The sequence below is a fragment of the Triticum urartu genome, chromosome 7 (genome assembly GCF_003073215.2).
Source record: "Triticum urartu cultivar G1812 chromosome 7, Tu2.1, whole genome shotgun sequence".
Lineage (NCBI taxonomy): Eukaryota > Viridiplantae > Streptophyta > Magnoliopsida > Poales > Poaceae > Triticum > Triticum urartu.
In genome coordinates, this window is record NC_053028.1 from 616,230,371 (window position 1) to 616,248,321 (window position 17,951).

General features: G+C 48.1%; 1 protein-coding gene across 7 annotated transcripts; it reads right to left on the reverse strand.

Moving 5' to 3' along the window:
* Positions 1-11,508: 11,508 nt before the first annotated feature.
* Positions 11,509-16,315, reverse strand: LOC125518113 (cell number regulator 13-like). 7 transcript variants are annotated; one of them, XM_048683054.1, is made up of 6 exons: positions 15,784-16,315; positions 15,376-15,428; positions 15,011-15,096; positions 14,220-14,401; positions 13,901-14,102; positions 11,509-13,768 (listed from the first exon to the last, which is right to left on the reverse strand). In XM_048683054.1, the coding sequence occupies exons 1-3, from the start codon at positions 16,219-16,221 to the stop codon at positions 15,075-15,077; spliced, it is 513 nt and encodes a 170-aa protein (XP_048539011.1). In that variant the 5' UTR covers positions 16,222-16,315; the 3' UTR covers positions 11,509-13,768; positions 13,901-14,102; positions 14,220-14,401; positions 15,011-15,074. The 7 variants fall into 7 exon arrangements, with proteins under 7 accessions (XP_048539011.1, XP_048539010.1, XP_048539009.1 ...); XM_048683053.1 differs by having other exon boundaries at positions 15,376-15,431; XM_048683052.1 differs by lacking the exon at positions 15,011-15,096.
* Between the last annotated feature and the right edge of the window lie 1,636 nt (positions 16,316-17,951).

Genomic DNA, 17,951 nt, shown 5'->3' on the forward strand with positions numbered 1-17,951 from the left:
CCTGCTGCCGAACAGTTGCAATCGTCGATCGAGTAGTGCATCGTCGACGCCAAGAACAGCGCCGCAAAGAGGGAGGAGAAATCCGACACGCGCTGGTCGGCTTTGATGACGAAGCAGGACGTGAAGCTTGACCTTCTCAGGACCAACGTCACCGCGAAGAAGAGGAACACCGACCTGACGTTCTTGATGTCGGCAGACATGTCGAAGATAGACGAGCAAGTCAAAGCGTGGTGCCTGGCGGAGCGCGGACTCATCCTGAACCAGATGTGCGGGCCGGCTTCGACCACCACCCCTAAGCCCACATCGACACCAATGCCGAGCCCAGCCCGAGCAATGAAGCCACGCCGCCGACCACCAGCCCGAATGCAGAAGCCACGCCGACGCCGAGTACACTGACGCCGAGCACGCCGACATCGGCCAGTCTCACGCAAGAGGAGCCCGCCGTTTGATGTGTTCCTTTGTCTACGCGCCCTTTCTTTTGATCGCCGAACTTTCGTCTATGTTTGATCGCCGAAGTATGGCATGGTGATCGCCGAACTGTGTCATAATGATCGCCGAACTTGTGGCGCTTTTTGGCTGCGGGAAAGACAAGTTTGAATTTATGGGCGTCTGGGGGCCGAAACCTGGGGGCGCGGCTGGGAACTGGATCGCCCCCAGGGCGAAAAAACCGCCGGCGCATACGCCAAAACGCGATCGCCGGGTGCGTTGGGGGGCCGAACGAGTGGAGATGCTCTAAACATACACACATAAAATCACTCCTATAAACTCACGCACACACCATACCCCTATAAGCATCTTTTTCTTCTTGAATACGACCCCTGTAAGCACCTCCGAGTGCTGAACCGGAGCATCATCTTGAGATTGACGAAGTCGCCAAAGACGTCTTCATAGTCGAAGGTTAACGTCTCTTTCCACTGAACACACATCACCAGACGATGTAAAATAAATCCAGGAGAATGTGAGCACCAGTGTAAGTCAGGACTTGAACCCTGATGGCCTGAAATAAATTTAGGAAAATGCGATCACGCCCCTATAACACCGTTGCAACACCTCCCATCACCACCTGCTCCTAATCCGGTCAGATGGCGCACCATATTGCCAGGGATCTGCTCTCCTCCACCATGGTTCAAAGCTCCGAGGTGACGACTATTCCCCGACGGATGAATTTAGCTCCAACGAGTGGCATAGATCCCAGGTTTCAAGCCACCACTGCGCGGATGTACCACGATCCGCCAATTTTGTTTTCCCTGATGGTGCCCCTACCATATCTACGAGTAGTACAAATTGTGTGAGTTCTTATCTGAAAACCCTAACCTTCTGAAATCCTTGAGCGATTCCGTGTTTTGCAGAAGCATTGCAACATTTGCGTTGATGATGAGCTTGTTTGTGTAGAGACTAAATGTTTTCCTGAGTAAATTCCTTGTTGCATTGATGATAACAGATATGAACTTGATAGATGTTCATCTTGAATTCATTACAAAAAAGATGCATCCCCAACAAAATGATGCTGAATTCAGTAAGTTGCAATAGCTGATTTTTTTCTTAACGTTGTTGCGCTGAATATGCTGAATGTTAATGTTGAATTTCACTTATATCCTCATTGGATGTTGAAGTCCAGTAAACCAGTTATTTTTCTAAAAATGTTGCACAGTTCAGTTAATATGTAGCGGCGGGACTCCATCCAAAAATATATTAAGTTGCGATTCAGAAGTAAAACAAAAAAGAAAAACAACTAGTTCATTTAACTACTGATGACAAGTGCTATTTAGGGAAGGAAACATCAATATTAACCCTGAACTTCAGAGCTGCTACAAGTTCAGGACTGTTTTGTGCCTGCATCATCTTGACATTCCAAGCTATGCTAAAAGGAGGTCTAGCTCTTACAAATAAGCCCCTTTATTAGCACACAAGATACAAACAAAGTACTGGCGTTCACAGAGGAAAAATAATATGTCACCCCAGGAGCTACAAAACTTGTACAGAGCAGAGCTAATTTTTCCATTTCCAAGCGTGTTAAAGTGCGCACTCGTGATTTCTCTTCAGGAAAAAAAGCCGAGAAGCTGCGGATGATGCTGAAGGTACAGAGGAGGAGGAAGAACTGCAATACCTGTGGATGTTGCCAACGTTTCTCATTGTAGCTGAGTTGATTTGGAATGAAGCCGTGTAGTTTGAATTCAGATGATGCATCATGCATTGTAATTCCCTTACCTCAATGGATCCATATCTATGAATTTGTTAATTAAATGCAGTAAGCACCATTGCCGTCAAGTACTATTGATTTTCTTTGCAGTGTGACATGAAACTAGTCTGGCATATATACCAATTGTACTGAATGAAATTTGCAGCAGTTGCAAAATTCAGACAACATATATGTTCTTCTCCAGGAAAATAGCATATACACCAATTGTACTGAATGAAACATGCTTTTTGGCGCCTTCCTGACACAACAAATAAATTCTGCATTGTTGAGGTGTAAAATTCACACAACATATCTGCATTGTTGGACGTCGGATCGTTTGGCCAGACGAGGTCTACCCCATCAGGATGCGTGCCCCCTCTGTGATCAACAGGAAGAAACATTGCAGCACCTACTGCTTGGCTGTGTGTTTGCACGGCAGGTCTGGCATGAGATAAGCCGAACGACAGGGCTTCGGGAGCTGGAGCCACTCCAGAATGAATCTTTGAGTGCTTGGTGCCTGAGGCAGGATCGGGACCCGACGGGCAGGAAATCAACTAGGGCAAAATGCATCCTCGCCTTGTGGACAATTTGGAAGCATCGAAACGACGTCGTGTTCAATGGGGCTCCAGTTTCTCTGCCACGAGTCAAAGAGCGGCTACTTGAGGAAGGGAGGCTCTGGGCGAAAGCTGGCTTGTTTAAAGACGACATTAGAGGGTTTGAAGAGTTAGGTAGCGAACGGACAGCCAGTGAGTAGCATGTAATAGGAGTTAGTGCTCGGTGGATTCGGGAGTGTTCTTTGTAAATATTGTAGCCCGCGTGAATATTTGGGGAGTTTTTCCCCCCTCTCCTTTAATGAATGATACGCATACTCGTGCGTATTCGAGAAAAAATATCGGTTCTTCTCCAGGAAAATAGCAGTCATCTGGAATAGTAGTTAAGCACAGAAGTGATCTTCGTGGTATGCTTGCATCCATCAAATCCAATGCTTGCATACAACAGACTGAAAAATACAACACACGGAAAACATAGAAAGAGATCTGATGCGACAAGTAGATTCTGCATCAGGATTCAGGAGTTCAGCAAGCACACATATCTGTTCTTCTCCAGGAAAATAGAAGTCATCTGGAATACTAGTTCAAGCACAGAAGTGATATTCTTGATGGGATCATCACATCCAATGCTTTTACATAAAAAACATACTACTACAACAGATTGAAAACATAGAAAGAGATCTGGTGCTACTTGCATACATCAGATCCAATGCTTTTACATAGAACAATCCCTTGCATTATTGATCAACTGTGATCATAATGCACACTAATTGATGGCCAAATTAAGAATCTCACTCACACTACTAATTGATGGCCAGCGAAATACTCCTACTACACACTTGCAACTAGCACTAGCGACTCTGCTTCATCTTCTCTGCTTCCCCTGCTTCCTCTGCTTTGCTTCCTCTGATGTAAGACTACCACCAAGAAGCTTGCACCGCTGATGATTTCTTCCTCTGCTTCCATCACTTGAGCACTCATCCGTGGATTCGCAACGCTTGAGCAAAGTCCCGTCGACGAGCCATCTCGATGCGGTGAGCTTGATAACGCCATGCTTGCTGTCTTGCTTGGAGCAGCTCCTCAGGGGACTTGGTCACGTCGGAGTGATGGATCCAGGGGTCGTTGAACTGCACGGTGTCCGCCATCTGCTCCACCTTTCGCCGGGCCTCCGCTCGGCTGCGCTCGATGTCGCCCCGACGGCTGGCCTCTTCTTCGGCGGCACCACGAGCCTTGTCGAGAAGAGCCATGGTGAGGCGAGCGTTCGCGATCAGTTCGCGCATGCTGATCGGCGGCTTCGACTGCGTCGTGCTCGCCGGAGATTCGGCGACCTGGTTCTTGGTCACTGTCGGTGTACTAGAGTAGGGGTACCCTAGTATCCCGAACTTGTGCACGGGCAGTCGCAGCATCCCGCGGCAAGGCTTGCCGGGTAACCGCCAAGGTCCTCCGTGGTTCCTTTGGAGCCATTCAAGGACAAAGTATCCAAACCAAGGAGACAAGACCCCGGCAAGAGGAGCTTGCCGGGAAGGCCAACCAAGGCATCTCAAGGAACTTGCCGTGACGCGCCACGCGTCCCGGCAAGGCCCGGTGAGCGACAAGCTCCCGGACGCGACAAGACAACGACCGCGGCAAGGCGCTTGCCGCGGCAAGCCACCACTCTGTGCCCGCGCTCCAGCACATCCACCAACGTGTCGCTCTGGGACCCTTCCAGGCGTACGTGGCGGGAGGCTGTGCAGCCAGCGGTGCGCGGTGGCAAGCGGCGCTGACAAGATTGCCATTGTGGCGAGCGGTGGCGTCCCTGACGGTCCCTTTTGCACTATTTAGGCGACGCAGACGGGCATTTAATGCCCTGGCCCCCTGCCGTCAGGGTTAGGTATGATACACTGTAGCAGGTAGCTGTACCAACCGCAACACCTTTCCATTTTTACCCTTGTCTACGTTGCCACCTGTCGGTGACCCCTTGAGCATATAAAAGGAGGCCCATGCGCAACGTAGAGGGGGAGGAGAGGGGAGAAAGAGAACACTCACGCTCGGGCTCGTTAGCTGCTGGGGTGTACTGTAGCACTCCGCGCTCCCGAGCAAGAACTCAATACAAACCACAAAGCAGGAGTAGGGTTTTACGCATCCGTGCGGCCCGAACCTGGGTAAACTGCTCGTGTGCTTCGCCTCGATCCGCTCTTCGTGCGACCCTCGCCCCCGCCGAACCGAAAGGGACTCGGTCCGCCGGTCCCATAGGTGCTCGTGGATTAGTCCCGCGACAGTCACGGACGAGTGGAGGCATGTCGGACTCTTCAGATCCTTGCCGCTGCTGGGACACGGAAGCTTTCTGTCCTTGATGTTGGCGTTGACCGCGACATGGAGCTCGTTCCCGGAGCAGGCACCGCGTACGCGCTTCGCCGGCGGCGGTTGGACGTCGCGCACGGGTCCGGGGCGCTTTGGCTTCTTGGCAGCCGCGGGGTTCGCCATCGAGGCCGGGTTTACGCGCACGCGGGAGGAGCAGGAGTGCAGGTCGGCGGTGGCGGCGGCGCTATGGTGCGGGAGCAGAGACGGTGGGAGCACCGTGGTGCCGGCCATGGTCGCGGCCGCGGAGTCGCGAGAGCAACGATCAAACGATGATCGCGAGAGTAGGGATCCGGCGGGAGGGAGGAAGAGGATGCGGTGGAGAGCGAGGTGAGATAGATCGGGAATTTGGAAGACGGGGACGAGCAAGAAAGAAGAGACGCGGGAGACAGAGAAGTGGCTGCAAATAATTTGAATCCGAGTCGGCCCAGGCACCTTTTTTGAATCCGAGTATAAGATGAATCTTTCCCTCTTTCCAACTAATGGCTTCTGAGTTGCTTACGTCTCTCTGCTTCAACTAATGGCACACAGACACACAAAGAGGATCTTTTGGTGCATCAAGGTCTTTTTTCAATCCAGAACAGCACTTATTTCGAGATCCTGATGTGTTTGTAGTGTGTGCAGCTACAGATCTTAACTCTGAGCTCTGTAGTTGCTGCTTGTCAAGTTGAAGTCTGATTATGCGCAAAAATAAAATAAAATTGAAGTCTGATTATTCTGAAGTTGAACATGCCGGCTAAGTATCACTTTTGGCTCAGAAACCTCGCTTACATTTTTATTGTATATATGCTACTGAATGTGCTCCATTATATCAAACCTCCGGGTCTAGAATGATCCGAACTCTGGTCAACATTGGAGCTGAACTCGATATGGTTACTTCTATTGTCCTGTTTGATCGGCCCATTTATGTCGATGTCGTGTCTCTGTCAGCACACCCATGGATCAGCACAGTGGGTTGCTTAGGCTCCATTGATAAGCTTATGCTTTCAGAGTTCAGCATTGCAGCAACATCTGTCATGGCGGGCCGATCTACTGGATCTTCCTGGGCACAAAGCAGTGCCACCTCAGCACATCTCTTTATTTCAGTTACTTCATATCTGTCAAGTTGAGAGAAGTGTGCCAAAGTAGGCCAGACGGGTGCATCCGTGAGCATGTTGTTTTTCTTAATTTAAATGATTCTATTATTTACAAATTCCATCATTATCAATCAACACGAACATTTTGTTATGTCCTAATCATTTCTTAAAATTTGTTAATAATATTGGAATTTCAAATTGTGTACGATTTTTTTACAAACTTGAACATTTTTTCCAAAAATATTAACAAATACCCAACAATTGATGAAAATTTTAAATACAAAGTGCAAACCACATACTTTTTTAAAAATGTATCAACTTTTTTCAAAATGCAAACATTTTTTAAATTTATGAACATAAAATCCAAAAACAGGAATAATTTTTGAAATTACGGAACATTTTTGGAAATTGTAAAAACTATTTGAAAACCAGAACATTTTTTGGTATTCTAAACAACATTTAAAATTCTTGAACATGTTTTGAAAATAATAATAAAGTTCAAAAGGGAGAAATTGAATTAGCGAAGAAGAGAAGAAAAAAATAGAAAAAAATTGCTTAGGCCTCGACCCAACTAGGCGACTAGGGGTGGGCATAAATACCGCCGAAACCCAAAAAATAATTTTACAGTTCTTATTGTTAAGTACAGTTAAAATTGGTTTTTTGTTTTAATAACCGAATTCAAATCAGGTTCGGCATTAAAGAAACCATATAATTGAAATAAAAAAGAACACAAAATAATCAAAATAAAACAGAACAAGACCTAGTAGAAAAACATGAATAAACCGGCCTGAAAAATTAAGAAGGTACATTTGCCACATAAGAAGTCAAAAGAAAAATAAGTGAGCATTATTATAACTTGAAGTAAACCTTGAGGGAATCTCTCGTGGCTCAGCTTTTTTGAAGATTAGAAAGAAAAGAAAAAAACTGAAGGCGCCAAATAGAGTTTGAGTATGCCACGCGCGTCGGGCCGTGTACGGGTAATATATACACATGCCGTGTATCGGTGTGCTCGGCGCGAACGACGTGTTTTTTAAGAGAAAGACCATCCTATGAAAGGGTATAAAGAAATCTTCTCTGTTGATGTGTTAGGGGGAGGGTTGTACCCAAGCAGGAGTGTTTATGATTTTGTAAAGGAAACATGTGGACAAAAGTCTGATATATAGAGGCCTTTTTTTTATGGAGATAACTGTTCCAAAACATAAGCAATAAGATGCTAAATTTTGCTAAAACTGGCTTAGGACAACAACAACAAAAGGTTTAAAGGTGGAACATATTTCATTTATAACTTGATGTAGCTGATGGATAATCAGTCGTGTACCACATAAACAAGTTTATCTTCGTTTCTTTTTTTAAAGAGGATGTACCCCTATTTGGGCGATACATGCAGCCATATTATTAATTATTCATGTAGACCTTATAAAGTAGTACATCAGTATGTCTAAAGCAACCATCTTGGCAACACCTATTGCTACTCCTATCCTCTTGATAAAGGGGTGCCAAATGTCCGAGCCTAATACCAAACAGACATCGCACCAAAGCCTAACATCTAAAGTCAGATATCCCATCCTAGACACATACCCGGACTGGATCGCACACCGGTCCAGTGGGCACCACATGCGCACACTGCAAGGTCCGTTACCACTGTCTTTTATCGATCCATCTTCAGAGCAGAAACTGACGCAATGACCATGCCAGGCCTCTCTATCATCGACGCCACCACGACACCAGACAGCGTCACCCTCCTGCATGAGTCCATCGTCACACATCAGACGCCTAATCTCCATGGCGCCATGCCATCGAGATCCGTCACCATCAATGTGTAGGATGAAGCACCGCTCCACCAAAGATGTCGTCCACTGGTCCCTCGAGCTCGTGTACACCTCTAAGAATGACGCCCCCAAGGGGGAAACAACACAAGCGCGTCGCCGTCTTCTGAACTATCGATCCAGGGTTTCCCCCGGAGGTAGCAGATAGTGGTCTAGAGCTTCTCCACGATGATGCCTTCAAGAAGGGAACGACACCGTAGAGCACCGCCATCGCCACCCTTGGCATCTAGCCAAGAGCAGGTTTTCACCCAGATCTGTTTGAAGAACTTCATCCAGCTTCTTGTGCACGGATCACCGCCTTCTCTGCCGGAGACTAGACCAAAAGGATCCAGCCGCCGCCACCGGACCGGTCGCGGCACCACCATGGTGCCAAAGCAGCCAGCTTTGTGAGGCCCACCACGCCAGCCTGTCGCTATATACCAGACCCGTCGGCCCTCCAAAACCCAGCTGGGCCCGACGAGATCAAGGATACCGGCCGCCGCCACAGGGGCGCCTCCCCCGCGGGAAGGTCGCGCCGCCGCCATGTCCACCGCCGGGATCCTGCTGCACCGCGCCACCGGGTCACGGAAGTCCATGTCGCCGCCATAAGAGGACTCCACAGCGAGCGAGGGAAGAAGACCCCGCCGCCGCCGTCATAGCCCATAGCCTGGGCTTCACCGACGTGAACTCGGGCGACGGCGGGAGGGAGAGATCAGGGCGAGGTGCCGAGGGCCGGTGGCGCGGTTTCCCCTCGTGTCGCCTAGGGTTGGCGACGCGGGGGTCGGGGCCTACCTTTAAAAAAAGTTTATCTCCACTAACAAAACTGATCTTAATATCTGAAACCTGCACATTGCTCTGAACAATAAAAAGGCCATGATCCTTCCACACGTTCCAATTCCAACCATATGTGGCATTGAACATTTTTCGTCGCATCAAACCTCCGGGTCTATGATGAAGCGAACTCTAGTCAGCACTGTGGCTGAACTCGTTATGGTTATGTCTATTGTCCGGCTTGATCGGTTTATGTATGTATCTTCACCAGCACCCCCTTCACTCAGCGCGGAAGGCTCCTTAGGCTCCATTGGTAAGCTCATGCTTTCAGAGCTCAGCATTGCAGCAACATCCGTCATGGCAGGGCGATCCACTGGATCTTCCTGAGCACAGAGCAAGAGCAGCGCAACCTGAGCGTACATCACTACCTCGGCGATGTCGTATCCGTGCCCTAGTGATCGATCTACGAGCTCATGCAGCCTTCTGTGATTCTGTCCTTCCATATACACCAGGCCTGAAATGTTTTTCAATACAGTTGCCATTAAAGAAATGCAATCTGAATCCAAATTCATACATAATTACATACATATATGGGCCGACTATTAACATTTTAACAAGAACAGTCATAGAACTGTAAGAGATGTCGCCTGGAATTTATGTTCACTCACATCTCGTACAAGATCGCCGACGGTATCCCCTCGCTTGTCGAGTATGGTGTTCTTTCGTCCGCTAATGGTCTCCAGAACCAAGATGCCGAAGCTGAACACATCCGTCTTCAGAGAGTAAACCCCTCGAGATGCGTACTCCGGGGCTATGTAACCACTGAAAAGAGGGGATGAGAAAACTGCAATATTAGCACATATGACCCAGTGACTGAAAAATCAGGAGGCAGGTAGCTTCTTACCTAGTGCCCACCACCCTGCATGTATGCTCTTCTGTTACGTCTGGACTCAGGGTTTTAGCTGATCCAAAATCAGAAATATTAAGGGTCATGTCACATTCCAAGATAATATTATTTGGTTTCAAGTCCCTATGGACAATAGATAGCATGGGGTGCTTGTGCAGGTAAACAAGCCCCTCTACTAACCCTTTGATTATTTTGAGTCTCTTAGACCAGTCTAGTAATGGCCCTTTTATTCTGGCTGCCAAATGTTGAAACAACAAACTTTCAGATAAAATAAGATTTATATTTTGCTCTAAATCAAATTAGAATAGTTTTTAAATCAATTACGGTAAATCAGAATAGTAACCTTGTTACATTGGTATGCCGAAGCCTAGCAAGCTGCAGTTCATTGCTGAAATAAGATAACATTGCACGGTGATCGAATCTCTTGATGCCAACCACAAGTCCATGGGGCAACTGATCCTGCAACGATTGCAAATAGAGTTTAGACATCATAGGCATTTACATAATTAGTTCCTTTCTATTTGCTTACAAATACCGTGTATGCTGTAGCAAATCCACCAGATCCAAGATATCTCTTCTCTGAGAAATTATCTGTAGCATCCACGATCTGAAAGTAATTGAACACTGTGAATCCTGGGTAATTTTCTCCTGTGCGCATGCAAAGTTCCACTAATTCTTTGTTGTCAAGGATTTTCTGTATTCTGTTCTTGCAGGCCTGCTGTTCCAGAGTCATGAACAATATATCCTCGTCACTAATGAAATTGCAATAAACATTGATATGGCTAACAGTATACAAATATAATATTAAGATCTTCCATTTTCTTTGTCACGCAGATCATCGAATCATCATTTGTAGAAGCCGCTAGCTTATGAACTTGAAAATATACTAAAATTTAATAGAAGCTTCATGGATAATATTGTGTTGTCTCTCACTGAAGTCCTATCTTTATAAAGCTTCAGATGAGGTATGATGCATTGTAATTCCCTTAACTCAGGGGATTCATGCCAATGAATATGTTAATTAAATGAAGTAAGCACCATTGCTGGCCTGGCATATACAGCAACTGTACTAAACGAAATCTGTAGGAGTTGCAAAATTCAGACAGCAAGTATACATGAGCACTTGGCAACAATGATGCATGTATGCATCAGGATTCAGGAGCTCAGGAGACATGCTTTTTGGCGCCTTCCTGATGCGACAAATAAATTCTGAATTGTTGTGGTATAAAATTTTCTAGACGGGGACATATATCTGTTCTTCTCCTGAAAAATAACAGTGATTTGGAATAGTTCAAGCACAGCAGTAATCTTCTTTGTTCATGAAAAGAATTGTTATTAGGAAGGAACATACAACAGATGAAAACGTAGAAAGAGATCCAATGTTCTTACATGAATCAAATCCCTTGCATTAATTGACCAATTGTGATCATAAGCACACTAATTAATGGCCAAATCCAGAATCTCACTCGCACTACTGGAAAATATGCCAGTGAAATACTCCTACAAACTTGCAACTAGTAGATAACATAGTTGACAACTTGTATCTTATCCATCCCATCCTTTGCTTGCTCTGATTTTCTCAGCTACTGGAAAACTGCCGACTCTGCTTCCTCTGCTTTGCTTCCTCTGATGTAAGACTAGCACCAAGAAGCTTGCACTGCTGATGATTTCTTCCTCTGCTTCGATCACCCGTGGATTGCAGTCATCCGTGGATTTGCATCGCTTGAGCAAAGTCCCGTCAAACGAAGTATTGTGAAATCAGAGATGAATTCATTGGATCTGTGCCTCAGTACACACTTTTCCGACTAGAGCAGCAGAATGCTTTAAGAAGCCACAGAAGCATACAAGAATAAATAGATACGAAAAGAATACTCAGATGCTCTGCAAAATTCAGATCAACAATTTTCTCATTCATATCGAAAATTGATTACAGTATGACTTGATAGTCGGTACATCAAGGACTTGCTTAGCTCAAAGCTTCACTCACACATACACACAAGAGTTCACCAACCAATGCTACTCGTCAGAAACTGCAACTTTAACTCACCACGACGCCAATGCCTAAGAATCCAAGTCAGCCAAGATTAATTTTACAGGAGGGTCAGCATAGTCTCCAGACGCTAGGCAGCTCACATGATTACTGTGTGTATCGACAAGTTCAATTCTACTCCTTTTTTCCTGCTACAAGCCGGGTAGCAAACGGGCATTTTGGATTTTGCGGCGAGTGCGTTTTACGCTCTGTCTCGTGCCGGAATTGCAGTACATGAGCTTCCTTTTTAGGCTCATCTGCTTTACTTTGATTTATTGAAAATGCCCTTTATTTACTTAAACCCTTACTTAGGACCAGGTGTGGATGTAGTGTAACTATGCCGTACACATCTTAACAAGGTTTTTGCTGCCTAGCTAGATGGAGACTCTGCTGACACTCTTGTAAAATTACTAATGACTGAAAGGGATTGAAAGAACACTAGAAATCTTGGTGATTAAGTGCAGAACCTAGAGATGCAAAGATTAAATGAAACTCATGTGTGAATGGTTTAGGAAGGACTAGCTTAACTCGAAGGCTCACCCACACGGACTCAAGAAAGGAATTGGTTCCTCTGCTTTGTTTCCTCTGATGCAAGACTAGCACCAAGAAGCTTGCACTGCTGATGATTTCTTCCTCTGCTTCGATCACCCGTGGATTGCAGCCATCCGTGGATTTGCATCGCTTGAGCAAAGTCCCGTCGACGAGCCATCTCGAGGAGGTGAGCTTGATAACGCCATGCGTGCTGTCTTGCTTTGAGCAGCTCCTCAGGGGACTTGGTCACGTCGGAGTGATGGATCCAGGGGTCGTTGAACTGCACCGTGTCCGCCATCTGCTCCATCTTTCGCCGGGCCTCTGCTCTGCTGCGCTCGATCTCCTGCCGACGGTTGGCCTCTTCTTTGGAGGCAGAGCGAGCCTTGTCGAGGCGAGCCATGGTGAGGCGAGCGTTCGCGATCAGTTCGCGCATGCTCATCTGCGGCTTCGATTGCGTCGCGGCAGCCGGAGATTCGGCGACCTGGTTCTTGATTGCGGAGGAGTGGAGCAGATCCTTGCCGCTGACGGGAGACGGAAGCTTGCTGCCGTTCTTGATGTTGGCGGGGACGGCGACATGGAGCTCGCCCCCGGAGCAGGCACCGCGTAGGCGCTTCGCCGGCGGCGGTTGCTCGCCGCGCATGGATCCGGGGCGCTTTGGCTTCTTGGCAGCCGCGGGGTTCGCCATCAAGGCAGGGTTCACGCGCACGCGGGAGGAGCAGGAGTGCAGGTCGGCGGAGGCGGCGGCGCTACGGCGCGGGAGCAGAGACGGCGGGAGCACCGTGGTGCCGGCCATGGTCGCGGCCGCGGAGTTGATCGAGGAGCAACGATCCGGCACTGAGAGAGAGAGGAAGATGGATCGAGGGAGGCTGATCGGAGGGCGTGGTCTGATGGATCGGGATTTGGGGAAACACGGCGAGCAAGAAAATAAGGACGCGGGAGGCAGTGAAGTGTTTGAATCCGAGTCGAAGTCGGCCCAGGCCGGCATAGCTAAAACGCGCACTTTGGTTTTTGAATCCGAGTCGGCCCAGGCATGGCTTCTGATTACTACGTCTCTCTGCTTCAGTTCAGAGTTCCTGATGTGTTTGTATGGAGATATTCAGGCGCATCAGGGTCTTTTTTCAATCCAGAACAGCGCTTATTTGGAGATCCTGATGTGTTTGTACTGTGTGCAGCTGCAGATCTTAACTCTGAGCTCTGTAGTTGCTGCTTGTCAAGTTGAAGTCTGATTATGCGCAAAAAAAAACAGAAAAAAAATAATGAGTTGAAGTCTGATTATTCTCAAGTTGAACATGCCAGCTTTTGGTTTGCCATGTATGATCTCAGAAACCTGAAGATCAAGCTTGCAAAGATTTTGGTAGTTGGTACTACAGAAACATGTTTATTTTCACTATACAAAACTGGTCTTAATATCTCGAATATATACACTACCTGAGCCGTAAAAAGACCATAATCCTTGCTTACATTTTTATTGTATATATATGCTACTACTGAATGTTCTCCATTATATCAAACCTCCGAGTCTAGAATGATTCGAACTCTAGTCGACATTGGAGCTGAACTCGTTATGGTTACTTCTATTGTCCTGCTTGATTGGCCCATGGAATTAGGGTTGTTGTAGCCTTGATTTAATCATAGACGGTTTGCATTCGTGCACATACATACTTGGAATTAAATGAGGCACGCTTGGAAATAACTTACAGTAGGGAAAACTTACCGCATAGGTAACGATCCAAGGAACCATTTTGCATGAACTCATACACTAGAATCCTTTCTTTCCCATGGATGCACCACCCCAATAACCTAATCACATTGGCATGCTGAAGCTTTGCAAGCTGCAATTCACTGTTGACTTCAAGCATTGCTGTGTGCTCATCAGCTCTTTTGATGGCAACATTAAGTCCACCAGGCAACTGGCCCTGCAATTTTTAAAAAGGGAGTTAAAATTAACTTTCTCTAAGCAGACATCCACACTTTATTAGGAGGACAAGGGAGATATGCATTCACTTTGTTAACTTGTTTCTATGTTGGCTTACCTTGTACACCTTCCCAAATCCTCCCCACCCAACTATCATCTTCTCTGAGAAATTGTCTGTAGCATCCAAGATCTGACAGAAATCGAACCTTGTGAATCCCGAGCAAGCCTCTTCCATACGGGTACAAAGTTCCACAAGTTCTTCAATGTCAACGATATTTTGTTCTCGCAGGTCCACTTTTCCTGACTCACAGATAATCTATCCTTGTCACCAATGGAGATTTAACGAACATTGACACCACTAAAAGTATACAAATTATTGATAAAATGCTCCAGTTTGTTTGTGTTTCATGTGATTACTGATGGATTAAATACTTATGTGCTAAAGGAATTTCTCAAGTCCAGAACTGTAGTTTGATTGAAGTTCTTATTTTGTACTCCCTCCGTTCCTAAATATAAGTCTTTTTAGAGATTCCACTATAGAGACTGCATTCGGATGTATATAGACGCCTTTTAGAGTATATGTTCACTCATTTTGCTCCGTATGTAGTCTAAAGTGGAAACGGAGGGAGTACATGTACGATTGCTTTCACTAGCTAGTGCTCTTCCATGACACATGTGCTTATTAACTTCTATTTTTTACCACAATTAAATTCTATGTGGTGACACAAAATTTATTCATGAAAAAGTATGCATGTGTATAACAAAAGTAATATCATTATCATTATCGACATAACGAAGAAATTCTGAAATCCTTGAAACTTACAACATTGACATAAAACTTAAGCCTATTAGATTCCATATATCCGAGTCCATGATTAAGCCCAATAGGAAATTCACTTAAGTGCTTACCTACAAATGGTTGTTCTCCAGCATTGCAGAGTTCAGTAGCTCCTTGAATGCGGATTTTGGTTAACTACAAAGATTTTGTTGGAAACCTAAACGTAGGTAAATCTCATCATTAATGTGCCACCCACCTTTGGTTTCAACAGTCATAAGAAGTGGGAAGCCTAATGCATTTGAGTCTGTATAGCTGAACTTATGGCACGGTTACATAACTTGAGCATGACACTGACTCAACTTAACAAGGAAAAATCATGCTTATTGACGAAAGTGCTAGGAATATGTCAAATCATTTTGCATCTTAAGTAAAACAAATTCATTGATGTGGCGTACATCCTGTAATAATAAGCTACATAATGGAAGAATAATCTGACCTGATGTGACGATTTGAACTATCTGTGACTACAGTGAGCACCCCCTCATCAGCCTGCTAGACAATATCAAATATCATCGTTATTGATATACACTAACCAGCACAGATTGTATGATTGAGGTTAGCTGTAGCCCCTCATTCCCCCAATCTCCAATACTATTGGTCCACGATTAAGTAGTCCGTTAAACCTGTAAGCAATCCCCCGTAGCTCTAGCATTACTCACTGTAAATTCATATCGAATTGTTTAACTGGCAATTAACAATCTGCAATTGGACCCCAATTCAGACTCAGTTCGACCAAATTTAAGTAAAATCGCGCTGAAATCAGAGATTTTCCTCAACCAGAGAGGTTTCCGGTTTGATATCAGCTCTGAAAATCAGTGGTTGCCCCAATTTTGATACTACTAACCTTGACACGGCGACTATCTGCAGTAGAATTGTCGACGAGGGCGATGAGCGGGATGAGGCGGATGAACATGTCGATCTCATGCTGCGCGGCGCGGAGCTCCTCGGCCATCCGGGCTCCTAGGAGCAGGCGGCGCAGGTAGCCGCAGTCCTGGCACGCCGTGACGAGCGCGTAGCACCGCCGCAGCGCGCCGCCGAGCTGCTCCAGCGGCCGCCTGGTGGCCTCCCGACGCATCAGCTCGGCGAGCTCCAGCTCCCCGAGCAGGCCGCCGACGAGCTCCACGTGCTGCGCGAGCCGCACGCAGGCATCCCGGTGGCGACGCGCCACCAGGGCGGCCTGCACGACCATGGAGACCAGCCCGAGCGCGTCCACGCCCATCAGCTGCGCCATGGTGGAGGCTTGCCCAAGGGCGCCCCACAGGCTGCTCGACGGGCTCGCCATGCTCGCTGCTCCCCGCTGCAGTCCTCATTGCCGCCATTGACGGGCTCGGGTGTATCTATCGGTGAGCTTGTGTGTGGATCGGCGACTTTGACTAAGCGTGGTAAATGTGTGGACTGTGGACTTCCGTTGCATTTTTTTTCAGGAACTTTTCGTTGCCACATTTTCTTCTTAATTTGGGACCAATGGTCTTTTCAAAATAAAAGGACCTTTTTTTAAAAAAACTTATAAAAGTTCATAGAAAATACTCCCTCCGTAAAGAAATATTAAGAGCGTTTAGAACACTCCTTTAGTACTCCCTACGTAAAGAAATATAAGAGCGTTTAGAACACTAAAATATAAGAGCGTTTAGTACACTGCTTGTAAGAAAATGTGGCAACCAAAGCTTTAGTGTGGCGCTCCAACCTCCAAGGAAGAGTGTTCCTCTGTAAACTGTGGGACAGGTTGCCCCGTCTTCCGTGTCGCTCCCCCTCCCCCCTCCCCCTACGGGCGATCCGGGAGAGCCCCTCTCCGCCGCCAAAGGCCTTTCCTCTCGCCCCTCCTCCCCTCGCCGTCGCCAACGGGCGCTGCCAGGTAAAGCCCACGCGGCGTCGACGTCGGCGGGGCTGCTTTCCCTCCCTGGCTGGCGTGGTGCGACGCGGGGCTCGCCCTCCTTGCCATGGCGTGGTGCGGCTCTTGTCCCTGGCTCCGACCTCCCCCCGGCGGCTGGGGGCCTCTCTTGGTGTGGCCTCGCTCCCGTTGCGCCCTGGCTCGCTGTTGTGTGCCCGTTGCCGAGGCGAGGCGTGTAGGCTGCGGATCTGGGGTTCCATGCCCAGATCCGGGTCGGTGGTGGTTGGCGGCGTCTTGGGCAACCAGCGGCGCTGGAGGGTGGTGGTGGTGGCGTGTCGGGCTGCTCCTGGTCGGGCGCGGATGGCGTGCTGGCTAGGCTCTGGCCAGCTAAGGTGGATGCACACTGGCCGGATATGATGCAGCTTTTCCGATGGCCGGGGCGGGTTAGGGCAGCGGCCCGGTGTGGCTGCTGCTTTGGTTGTGGGCGGCGGCGGCGAGGTGGCTCGACTCTTTGGAGCTTCCATTCGCGGAGCTGGCATCACGGCAGCTCGGTGGGTCGGCTACGGTGGCAGATGGATTGCCGGCGTCGGCTCATCTGTAGGCGGCCCGGTTCGACCTTCAATCCCTCATCTCGTCGTTCGACCGCTAGCTTGGTCGAAGGGTTGGCCCTCCCCCAGCTGCGGTCCATCACTCGCCTCGCACTCGGCAGCAGGACCGAGCTCGTCTCGCACCCAGCAGCAGGATTGAGCTTGTCTCGCGCCTGACAGCAGGACCGAGCTCGTCTCGCGCTCGGCAGCAGGACCGAGCTCATCTCGCGCCCGGTGCCGCAAGACGGGTCGATGGAGGCCAGTTTTGGCCAGCCAATTGGGTCTCAGCACTGGGGGCAGCCCAGGGGTGCGAAAAGCGGGTCCTTTCCGCTCGTGTCTTTGGTTGGGGTAGCGGCGGATCTCGGATGAGGTGGTGTTAAGGTCTTGGATGTCGGGGCGGCGGCCCTGGTGGTGGGTCCGCGGTGCTCATGGGCAGAGCCTGTGGCTTGGTGCTGCCCAGTTGCCACGGCCGTGTGGGCGGCGTGGTAGCCGGGGTGTGGCGATCAGTGGCGGTGAATGGTGCCCGGGGTGAAAACCTGCTCTATCTTCGGACGGACCGGCGGTGGCGAAACTCGTTCCCTTCTTGAAGGCGTCGTC

Excerpts from the sequence above, each read along its gene's own strand:
- LOC125518113 (XM_048683050.1), bottom strand. The coding sequence starts at position 13,171 with ATGCCGGCCTGGGCCGACTTCGACTCGGATTCAAACACTTCACTGCCT.